This window comes from Syngnathus leptorhynchus, chromosome 2, assembly GCF_054491065.1.
Source record: "Syngnathus leptorhynchus isolate UIUO chromosome 2, UIUO_Slep, whole genome shotgun sequence".
In the NCBI taxonomy this organism is placed as follows: Eukaryota; Metazoa; Chordata; class Actinopteri; order Syngnathiformes; family Syngnathidae; genus Syngnathus; species Syngnathus leptorhynchus.
The window spans coordinates 16,918,801-16,931,307 of NC_141196.1; the positions used below are offsets into that span (position 1 = coordinate 16,918,801).

Here is a 12,507-nt window from a genome sequence, read left to right on the forward strand (position 1 = left end):
GCATGACATAACTGGTACAAAGAGGTTTGTTTGAATGAGGTAGATGTGGAAGAACCTGACCAGACTAAATACCTCATACTTGATAGTATGCTTTCAGCTTCACACTTCAGTTTATTTTTCCAAATGCTTTTAGAAATACCTGCAACAAATGCCACCACTGTGGCATAATAAAACAACCCTGGTGATAAAGTCTTCCTTTATTAGCGTTATAATACAATGTTAGTGTTTATTTAAATGGACCCATAGATTTGATTTACTTTTCAGCTCTCATATTTTATGAGTTCCATATTCTCAAATGGACTGTCTTGGTGTCTAGTAAAGTTGGTTCCATAAAACACTTCCATAAGATTTAAGGACAGTTTTGCTATAAATGTTGAGTGGTGCAGACCGATCACACCCTTCTTAAAGTTGAGTGTGCTTAAGGAGCAAATGTAAATTAAGTGTACGAGTGCTGTGAGGTACAGCCTCGGTGTATATCATTTTAATGGGGAAAATAATCGTTGTTTTACAAATTAATTTGAGATGTCCTCCATGCAAATGCATCACGGTCAAAAGGCAACATAAATGAATTATGCTATTATTTTTTAATAAAAAAATGTTTTCTCTGTAGACTTGCATGGTTAGTTATGGTTATTTAATATGCATTGTTCAAGTGTGACCTTCAGTCACACAATTCACAAAAAAAGTATACCATAAAGAGATGGCAAAAGTTTAACTTCATTTGAATGGTTTATTTTCAAATTGGATTCTTCTCTGTCTCATGCTGGGTTTTAATCTCCTCACTTTCATCCCTGCCACTCTGTCCTCTGATCCCCGGGACTTTGACATACGATCTCCTTTCGCCCTTTTTTCCACCTCATCTTCCCGTTTTTGCAGCCATCTGTCACTTTAGCCTGAAGGAAACATTTTCTATGACAGGACCTTGGGTCTCATGCCAAAGAGATGCTTAGGAAAAAATCTGCAAGCTACTCTCGTTAGATTTTAAAATTCCATTCACCCATGCAGTTAAAGACAGACTGAAGAAATGTGCATTTGGTATTTTTCTATTACCCAATGTTGTGATTTAATCCAATGTTGGCATCAAACACTTTACTTGTCTCTTGTCTCTAAATGTCTGCTTTTCACTCTTGGAAAGCAGAAAAGGTCCAATTGTTGTAACACCGGTAATGCTTTCTCAATTTTCTCGTAATAGATTGTTTGCAGGTTTCACACACTGGCTGTCTGGTGCAACACAGTGGACTTGATTGAAACACCACTTAAAACCATGTTGTTGTTACATTGTAAAGGCTTTCACCAGCTTTTAGGTTACTCCAGACTCAAACAGTAAAACTCGACCATGGCTTAATGCAGCATTCTACTATTGTTGATAAAAGTTTCACTGCGCTTTAAGGTACTCACTGTGAAAAACGTGTCGCAGCATCATGAAAGCATGTATGAATTAAGTATGACAAAGGGGAGGGTCGACAATTGTGTGACCTTTTACTGCTGTGACCCATATTTCCCCATTTTTAACTCACACTGGCCATGGACCATCCATTCTCATCCTAAAGTGGCGTGAGAAACCTCTAAGTGGAGAAGAGTAAGCACGTGGATGACAGAAAAAGTGAGAGGAAGAGTGCACTAAAGACACCAAATAGCTTTTTGCAGGGACGAGTGTCTGCAGATGTGAGTGCCCTCAATATTCTGCTTTTTAATCCACCAATACAGTCGACTCTCCCGTGCAGATGAAGAAAGTAAGCCAACCTCTGGCACGAGGTCAGAAAAGTTCTAGGACTCACATCACATAAGATATATTTTACATACAAAATACAGAAATTATTTTCATGGAGCGTGCACGTGTGCTTGGTGCGTAGAGATGGGCACATTTTGATAATACGTATGTGCCAGTGCAAGCCCAGTTTACTATGGTTGGTAATTATCCTAACCATGGGCGCGTTTGGCAATACACACAGATCGCACATTATGTCCATTCATCTGTTGGGAAACTCTGGATGTTGTTCAAATGTGACGTTAGATTAGTGCGCCAAAAAACCTGCCTGTACACGCCCTCGGCGGGGTAGTTTGTACTTTTGGTATGCAATGTAGCCTTTGTGAGACCAATCTTGAAACATGTCTGCCCGACCTTATATAACAAGGTAATGGTGTCTATAATGCCTGCACTTTCTCATTTGTGACTTTCACCTTTTTTAAAGCAGCACAAATGCACCGGAAAATCTTATAAGGAAAACATGAGTGATTTTCCATTTTAACCCTTCCATAAAAGGAAAGCTAGAAATAAAATATTAGTCATTAATTTTGAGCTTAAATCACAGTATTATAGGCATAAAATTGAATTACCCTAACATCTGAGCATGGCACAACGTAATTAGAGTGTCTGCTAACAGGACAATTCGGACACAGCTGTCTGGCTGACTTTTTATTGAATTCATATCAGTAATGTACGCAGTTGCTATTTTAGATGTGTGTGGTTGCATCTCTCCAGCCTAATGTTGAGTGCTACAGGTCAGTGGCTATCTGGCCATGCAGAACAGAAAGCACACGTTTCCATTACATCTGGCATGGATGCACACTCAGTGGAAATCCAACAATCGAGGATGTTAATTTTTTTCCAGCTAACAATCTGATTGTGGTCAAAAGCAATCTGAAACATTAAAGCAAATGGGGTGGCGTGGCTCAGTAGTAGAGTGGTCCAACCCATAGGCTCGGGGGTTCGAGCCCTAGACATTGTGACCATGTTGAAGTGTCCTTGAGCAACACACTGATGCTCCTGATGTCAACAGGAGCTGAATGAGAAATTTGTGTGAAGCGCTTTGAGTTTCAAAGGTACAAATGGGCTATACAAGTAACAGCTCATATACCGAGTAAACCTTTAAACCTATTTCTCAGACATTCCAACATTAGCATGACCGTAAAATATCTTCTTTATTCTATACAATTTAATTGTACATGTATCCTAAGAGTATAGCTTTGGAACATTCTTCACATCATATGTAATTTATCATACATTACATATATTGGTTCTACTATGTACATGTGTATGACTATAACAAATTCAATGTAATTATCCAGGGAGATAAAAAATGCTGATACTCAAACGTAAGATTCTTGTTGTTAAGTATCCGAATATGTGTCTGCACGTGTGTGTGTGGCAATATATGTAGTATATATATGTGTGTGTCCTGGCCCCCTCTACTTTAACTAAGTCTAAAAACCAGGCTGAAAATATCATGAGTCAAGGTGCCTGGGGGGGTACACATAGCTCTTGAGTTTCTTTCAAAGAGACTGCAATAATATTTACCCAGTGTGCATCCCTGACGAGAGATGTCAAACTAACTCAGAGGCTTTTAGGTAAACAGTGGGAGGTTGCGCGGAGACGAGGGAAGAGGAGACGATGGCGACGGTTATGTGGTGTTGAGTGGAGAGTACAAGACAAATATTTCATTTCATATTTCTAGCACGGCTACAGAATGTATTTCTCAAAGACATATGGCATTTTTACAAGTGGGAGAGATTTGACATTAAATTTCCTATGCCATGTTTAACACTGTGATCTTATCACTGTACTGTTTGGTTAAGCGTGGCATAATCTGCTGTAGTTCATAGTACCTCATATATCTCTCTAGGTCATCCTCAGACGAGCTTTCCATCATTGCTTCCAGTCATCCCGATTCCCCATACATCTAGCCAGTTCATTGGTGTGCATATAGATTTTATTAAATATAACAGCGTGTACTAATTTTCACTTGATGCCAGATGGTTCCATTTACAAAATGTACCCAGTGTAATGGAGCTGAATGGAAATCACTTTTTGACTCTAACAGTAAAGCCCTTCCAGTCTGTAACAATGCACTGCTTCAAGGCAACCGTACAAAAAACAGCTATCAAAGGGGCAGACAGTTTGAAACTTGTTTAATTGGTACAGCCTCACAATAGAATGATAGTAAATCTCTGGTTACCTTTATTTGTTACCAGACATTTGGTAGAAATGTGAACATGCACTTTACTTTGCATCCATCCTCAGTATATTAGAATGAACAAGATTCTAGTTGACAGCTGCTTATTGGTCTCACAGACCTTTAATGCTTGGTGGAGACCTGCACTGTCTGAGTATGAATATACTCTTTCTTGGGTACAACTGCAACTGTTCAGACCTCAAAGGAGACACAGAGCGTACATGGAGATCATAAAAGGCTTTATCCCGACTCGAGTGAAACTGATAAATAGTGGGTTGGTCATACAAAATACAAAGTGTAAACAGAAGGTGCTACTTATGAGGAGCAAAAAGGACAAACATAAAAGCTATATTTTATTTGATGAAGAGGTTGCATGAAATAAAATCATTTGGTTCCAAGTTGATTTTTCAAATGTATCATTTGATACATTTATACAAATTATCTCGAGGATGAAACACATTTCAATGAAGCGGTGACTAAAAGAAGGAAAGCAAGGAGGATAATAGCAGATTTAGCAAAAATAGCAGATTTACTTTCTATTAACAAACTCACAAAAAATAATTCAACTAGGAGCAGAATCCAAAAAGGGCGAGACAATTCAGCAAATAAAGATCTAGGGATGATCTGGCATCCTCTTTGTGTGGCCGCAGGCTAATGACTTGGACCTGATTACCAGTTGCTTCTAGGTGCTCTACCTTGTTTAACTCCTCCCCGTGCCAATTAAGGGAAACATAGGAAAACACAGGGTGAGCCAACTTAAACAAACACTCAGACTGAGTGGATCGTGGTAACAACTAATGCATATTAACCTAACCACAGAATACAACAAAGTTGCCTGAAACCTTAGTGGCACCTGCCAAAGAAATAGCTTTAGGATCTTGTGTTCTGTGTTTGATTCATGCCAGTTCAACTCACGAGTGTGTTTGTCCTCACGTTCCTCCCCTCCAACCTCAGGCGCCCCTGGCTCACAGGAGTTGTCCCCTGGAAAGCCATGACAGAGGGCCCCAGTGTTTGCAAGAGGCTGCGCTGGCAGCGATAAGCAGTTCAAAGAAGCAAGCGCATTAATGTAATTGGCTGCCAGCAGCACGTTGGCCTCGTCCTCTCAAATCCACAAGCGGTTTCACTCAGCAGGCGGATTATTGGAGGGGGGGGGGGGGGCGCGAGAGGATGAGATTGAGAGGACAGGGAAAGAGAGATGAAGGGAAGGACACAGAGAGCGAGGGGGTCGGGTGCGAGGGGGGCTCATTGTGTCTCATTAAGCCGTGGGAGGCTGAGCAAGCCAACAAGCTAGAGGTGTCACAGTTAAATGTCAGGTCTAAGAGGGATGCAGATGACCTCCTACAAGTTTACAGTGACAATCTTCAGCCTGGAATTATCCCATCAACTTCTCCCCTCTAACTGTCTCTCGCCTCATTTGCCCTCTCAATTTCCCACCCGTTTCGCCCAAATTGCTGGTCTCATTAAGTGAATGCTTAAAACTCAAGTGTTAACAAAATAGACCTCAGAAGCACAACGATCGCCACCAACCCCAACTATCAACAAAATAGGAGAAAAAAATGGTCAGTATGTTTATTTGTTATAAAATAAAAGCAATTTAAGTCAAAATAACTTTGACACACCTACAGATAAGTGTTGTTATTACCATTGTGCCAAATTTGAATCGTTAAAAAATATCATTGATGTAAAAGGGGCTTCAAAATAGTGAAAAATGCACTGCAAATTTTCAAGAAACTTTCTTATGCCTCCACATCCCTACAATTTTTGCGCCAACAGAGCCAGAATCCAATTCTGATCCAGAAGACACTGGCCTACTTATCTAATAATGAACCTCATCCTTTTTCTAGCCTTATTGGACTTAAAGCCGGGCTCGCAGGCTCACAGTAAAATACATCATGTGTTTTGGCACATTATCAGACAGTTTTCTCAAGTTTTTCTGTAGTTGGGAAGGAAGGATTCAAGCTGCTCACCAAATTACAAAAAAGAAAATCATCTCCACAATTCAGTTGTGGATATTTCTCAGTCTTTTTTTATGTTTGCTTAAACCTGCTGAATTACATTTTTGCCACAGTTTGTTGTGACTAACGATACCGTCATTGCTCTGTGGATGGAAACTCATAAACAAATTGTACAGCTTGTTGTAGAGTGGACTATTTTGTCTCATAGCAAATATTGCCCAGGTTTGATTCAGTTGATTGTGTTGCATTTCATTCCTGCCACATCATTTCCACTTTCACGCATTTGCTGTCAGTATTGACACATGAGTTGCCTATGGAATTGTTGCAAAATGATGCCAGCGTTTATCCACTATTCCAACTCACTCAAAGTTTCCTTCTGCTAATTTTGAAGTCTGTGTGATGGCAGGCACAGAGGAGGATGCCGGCTGCCTTTCTCCACTCTCACGAAATGTTTTCACCAAGGCTGCGAGAAGCTTTGAAGTTTCGACTGCGCTTTCCTTGTCTCACAAATAACTTTCTCCTTATGTCTCTCCTTGAGGTCTCTACAAACACTTCTCAACCCACTTTTTGTTCATATTTCCCCTTTCCTGCTGCTGCCATCATTTCTTCTCCCTCAGCTCCTGCATTGTCCACACCTTTGAGCGATAATAACTATAGACAAGATAGGAATGACTCAGCACTGACACTGTCATTTTGAATTAGAGGCTTAAGTGATGTGAATTGTTGTGGTTGTTTGGTCTGTGGTAGACCAACTGCTGATAATAACAATTCACTGATTCTTAAAACTCACATTCTAATGCAGGGGTGTCAAACTCGTTTTTTTCGCGGGCCGCATTGTAGCCATAGCTTCTTTCGGAGGGCCATTATGACTGTCAACCCAAATAAATGTATGAGCACCTCATATTATATACAGTTCAAGCTACAAAACAAACTGACAAATAACTCGTTTTCAAATCAGACGAGTAAAAACTGGTCAAATATTTTAAAAGAAAGATATTATTAAAAGTGAAGACAATTTGCAATTCTAGTAATGACACGAATTTGATGCACCATTTGTCTTCGCGGGCCACATAAAATGATGTGGCGGGCCGTATCTGGCCCCCGGGCCTTGCGTTTGACACCTATGTTGTAATGCATCTGGATTTAAGCCTTCAGGTTGCTGTAGGTGCTGGATCAATGACTACAGCATGTGTAACAATTGCATTGCACTTACTTTTTCACTTGTAGGAATACTAGAAGTCAACTGTCACGCCATTTTGCCTGCACCTCTGCTGACAAAATTAGTGGTAGGCTTTAAACGTGTGGTCTCTCTGTGGCACTGTAGCGTACGAGCTTCAAAATGCATGCACTTTGTTGCACTGTTTTAGTTTAACTCTAGATGGCACTAGAAAATACACGCTGTCTCTTTACTATCTTTCATTAATTGCCCCAAAACATACTGTTTAGTGATACTCGTGTGTGCTCAGGTCAATGTCCTATTATAAGATTAGAAAAGCGGGGCTTTACTACCATCTTGTGGCATTGAAGAGCAATTGTTTGTTAGAGAACACTAGATTGTGCTGACAATAATCACCTTGTCACTAATATTTGTGTATTGCCAGGTCAGCCATTCAAACTGGATCCCAAAACGGCGCACAAGAAGCTGCGTCTATCTAACGACTGCCTCACCATGGAGAAGGACGAGAGCTCTCTGAAAAAGAGTCACACTCCCGAACGCTTTGGTGGAACCGGCTCGTACGGGGCCGCCGGTAATGTGTTCATTGACAGCGGGTGTCACTACTGGGAGGTGCTGCTGGGAGCATCCACATGGTGAGAAACTCGCACACGCACACACTTCACAAACATGATTATGAGTGCGTTATATAAGGCCGCAAGGAGGTTTGATGAAGTGAAATAGCTTTCTTCTGGGAGTTTTAATTCAGGCTGTTACACAGGCGCACATCCACAAGAGCACAACGGCACAGTGTGTACTTTTATCCTAATTATATTCTTAGCACTAATTGGCTCTGAAGTAGACCACTTCCTGCAGGAAGAACCCCAAGTGCCTATGTCTGTCTTGTGTGTCCTCAGCATGAGGTAGCTTGACTGTGCAAGTAATTAAGGAGGACACTGCTTCTTGGTGGTTAATATATTCCAAAACGTGCTTTTATCCCCACAGGTACGCCATCGGCGTGTCTTATAAATCAGCGCCTAAAAATGAATGGAGTGGCAAAAACTCGTCGTCGTGGGTGTTCTCACGCTGCAACAATAACTTTATGGTGCGCCACGATGGCAAGGATATGCTGGTGGAGGCCAGCCTGCAGCTGAGGCGTCTAGGCGTCTTGCTGGACTACGACAACAATTCACTGTCCTTTTATGACGCCATGAACTCTCATCACATTCACACCTTTGAAATCTCCTTCCTCCTACCCGTCGTACCCACCTTCATGATCTGGAACAAGTCGGTCATGATCCTCTCAGGGCTTCCCGTGCCAGATTTTGTGGAGGGTATGTCTCTAGATCATCAAGAGCAGCAGCAGCAAATGGGCCTGTGCCGGCAAGAATCCCCCTATTTGACCGGAATGAAGGCCTGCCACTGAGGGGAGTCCTGATCCAAGTGGTCCGTGTGACTGCAGAGTATGAGTGAGTGGACGTACATAATAGCTTTCTACTGGATATAGAAAGTGTAAAAATATGCACACCACTCTAGAAAATATTACAACCTTTGAGGTCATATACGATGTTTAATTATCCATCAGAGGTTAGACAGTTGGAAACAGCTCTAGAGTTGACATTTATATCCCAAACTCACTCAGTACGTTTACATGGGAGAATAGTTTATTGTATCATTTTATTGACTTGTATCTGAATCACTGCAGTGAGCTTGCAGAGTTGAAACAGAGTTCTAGCTAGATCTTCTTTACCCAGAGGCTTTTTACTTCACTCCGCTCGTGCTAATGAAACTTGAAAAAAAAAAAAAAAGACACGATCAAGATTCATCTTGTTTTGTTTTTTTACCATGGGTGACAAGCACGCTCTAGTACACATTGCACATACTCCAAGTTGTGACTCTCAGTCAGTAGTTGAAGTGTTGGCTTTGACTTCCCATTGCAGGTGACTTATAGGTCCAGTGTGAGTGAATTGCAATTAAAAGGACAGCACTTTGTATATTTTCTCAGTTTATCTTTATCAGCAGTAGAACATCTTAACGTACTGACTGAAGAAGAGGATTTGCTCTATCAGGCAGGGTTATCATTTCTTGACCTATTGTGGACTTACTACTTGATTCTTCCAGATTTCAGTCAAGGTAGAGGTCCAAGTGCGAAAGAGAAAGGGTTTCCACTTGACCATTGGGATTCGTAAAATATATTTTCCATCATAATCTAGCCAAAACAACAAATATCACTGATCATGTGTTGCTTCCTCACAATCTACTGTAAATTCCTTGACTATACACTTGGAACTGACACAATAGTATGTTTGCATAAGGGGTCAATTTTGCATTGTGTGACAACTGAACTTGTATAATAAGAGTTTTATTGAAAAAGATAAATGTTATTTATGACAGATGTTTAATTTTATTATTAATTGTAACAGATCCACAAAAGACTATTTAATAACACTATTTACCCTCTATTGGTGTTTGCTGTAAGTAGGTCCCGTGAAATCAGTGGATCTTAACGGGAAAGTGACAGCTTGACTGTCCTTCACATTGCTACTTCCCAAAGACATTATGTTGTGGTTTTTAGCACATAAAATATCGATAAACAACTTCATAATGCTTATTGGGGAACGGGGTCGATTTTACACTTTAACTGTCACAATGTCATAGCATGGTTGTGTTTTTCTGTCGGGTGTCTACACACATGCACACACAATTCCACATTTTAATTTTGTTAAGCTTGGCCTGTTTGTGATAATGCATGAAAACACTGTAGATTCAATGTGTGATTTCAGTAGCTATGTCAAGTTCTACACATCTGTCAAATGCACACCTGCACATTTGCTCGCAATGCACTTACAAATCATCTGTTGCCACCCGTTCAGTTCGACTTAGTCCATTGCATTGTGAAGGGTGACAATTTCACTCATGTTTTCACATAGAAGGTACGACAGATGGTTTGACACCAAAGTCACAACTCAAAAATCATAAAGGAGCTGCTGTTATTGATGTGTCAAACATTGCTTCCCTTCTCTCTTAACAATGGACAAAACATTTAAATTGTAGCCTCAACCAACAGTGTTTTACATTTTAATTGAGCATCCTTTCACTTGAGTTTCATAGGAAATTTACATGATGCTGTGGACTTTGTAATGTTAAAACTGTCTCGTACTAATACGTATATCTCGGCTTTTCTACAATGGTAATCAATAGAGCGCAGACCTCCACTAAGGACAAACAAATTTTGTTGAAAACTCTTGCCGTGCTGGGAACTTCACCTCATCAGAAGGAATGTTTCCGAGTCATCTGTGCAGGTGTGTCAATGCATGATATGTGCTGCAGCTTCAAAACCTCTTCCACTTGAGTTGCTTGTCATAAATTTGGTGAATTTTCTTTTGCAAGGGTGTTGCCAGGATTAAAAACAAAATTGTCACGTAACATCCATCAAACATACCAAATAGTTTGTTTTGATTTTTTCCAACCAACCCTGGCAGTGCAGAGTAAAACCCTTGAGACATTGCAATAGATTCTCCTTCTGTTGCTTTTGTGTAACTTGGTGAGTCATTTTTTTTTACAACTCAGAAAATGCACTTTCCTCTCCTGTTGGCATTTTAGTAAACAGCACAAAACAAGCAGGATTGCTTTTGTGAACTTAGCCTGAGAGGAAAATAATCAATGGAGGAAAATAAAATAACTAATGGAACTGTAATAAATATTACAGTTGTATATTGTACACTATATACAAACCAATGTTATTTATGTGAATCTAAGTCAAATTAAATGTCTCATCCAAAAAAGCACTTTTGTTTTCTTTATGAAAATGAGTGAATTAACTTCAGCCTAGTTGTCACGAGAGTATTAAAGCATCATGGACAGTAGGGTCTCAAGGCTGGCAGGTCATGCAGCGCTGAAGGGTCAGTGGTCAAACACGGCAATAAAAAGAGTATCACACACAGTGACCATTGAACTATAAACTATTTGCTCTTTATTTTGTAAGCTGGTTTGCTGCCATGCAGTGTGAAATCCTTCTATGTAAAGGAGTCCAGATTTTCTTTGGTAATGTCGTCATTGACGAACATGACAGCCACTTGATATTGCAGTCAGCACGACAACCAAAAAGCTGCTCAGTCCGGCTCATCAAAATGCTGTGGAATTGCTTAGCCAAATTAGGGGAACTAGGTCAGGCGAAAACGAGGACAAATTAGTGATAAACTTGCAGAACAAGGTACATGTCAAGGTCATGATTTCAACATATCCACATCCCACTCAGTGGAGAGTCACCCATAATGGCCCAAGAAGGAGCTAAATATGGCCGCCTACCTTAAATGTGTGGAGATGGACTACAGGGAACTTTTGGTGGGAAACCAGTGAAATCCACTATTTATGGTGGCCAGAAGAAAAAAACAAAGCTGAGCTGTACAAAACCAATCCGGAGTTGGAGAAGATAAAACTAAGGATCAACTTAAGTTGGAGATGGCTGAAATTGAGTCATGCTGGAATCGAGACAAATGCAGGCGACTTAAAGAGAGAAGCTCTGCTGAATGAAATGAGCCAAATGGTGCAGGATATCAAGCACTTGACCCTCAAGTACATGGTAAGTGCTCACTACTCACCACTTTATATTTTAAAGTAACCTAAATGTTGTCCTGTTTGTTTTCAGGAGCTTGTGATGAGTACATTAGAAAGTGAGTATACGCTAAAGGTTGAGTGCAAAGACGGGCAAAGACAAGCAGAAGGACAAGAAGTGCTCTTTATTTGGAAGAACTATGGGTTTCTTATGTTGGACTTTGATTTTTTTTTTTCCGGACTGAGAGACGGAACCGGTGAAAGGAGCCCTTTTCAATAACGGACGGGGATGGGGAACGATTATTTTATAAATAAGGACGGAGTGACTGACGAAAGGGTGCCCAGGAGGACAGACCGTTAAAATAGGTTAAAGTGACCATCTCTGGGTATTGGGTGCATGCTATCTTGTATGTAAGATGAAGACTCACTGTAACATTGAGGAAAATGGCCCAACCTCCAATTGCTCGAAATGTACCGGTAGGGACTGGTAGCTTGATGGAGAACGGGAGCAATATTATGAAGTCTGATCAATAGCTGGTGTCCCGATCTTTGTGTCTGTCTTGTATTCGCCAAAACAACCCCCATGATTACTATTTACTGCACGGTGCCATGTTGGCATGCATACGTTCGTGTGATAATATGTCCCCACCACTTGCCATTGAGTGATAAAGCAGATCACTTGCCTATGGATGGAAACTTTTTTTTTTTTTTTAATCACGAGGTGACCTTAATAAGGCGCCATATGAGGGGAAAAAAAGCCCACTGATAAATCTGAGGAGTGGATGGAGACTTTCACAGGATACTTTTTAAATTATAGAACTCCTCATGCGCCTTTTGATAATTTGTTGTGTATTTGCAACGATATCAACGTTTTCCCAACCTCCATCTTTTT

The 12,507-nt window shown here is 40.5% G+C and overlaps 1 protein-coding gene across 3 annotated transcripts in view; it reads left to right on the plus strand.

Annotated features, from left to right (window-relative positions):
- Window positions 1-8,873, plus strand: part of mid2 (midline 2) — an 88,054-nt gene extending 79,181 nt beyond the window's left edge. For all 3 annotated transcript variants that reach the window (XM_085905485.1, XM_085905486.1, XM_085905487.1), the window contains 2 exons: window positions 7,510-7,717; window positions 8,067-8,873. In XM_085905485.1, the coding sequence (XP_085761611.1) occupies window positions 7,510-7,717; window positions 8,067-8,487 (629 nt within the window). In that variant the 3' untranslated portion in view covers window positions 8,488-8,873. The remainder of the gene's footprint in view (window positions 1-7,509; window positions 7,718-8,066) is intronic.
- Window positions 8,874-12,507: the final 3,634 nt, after the last annotated feature.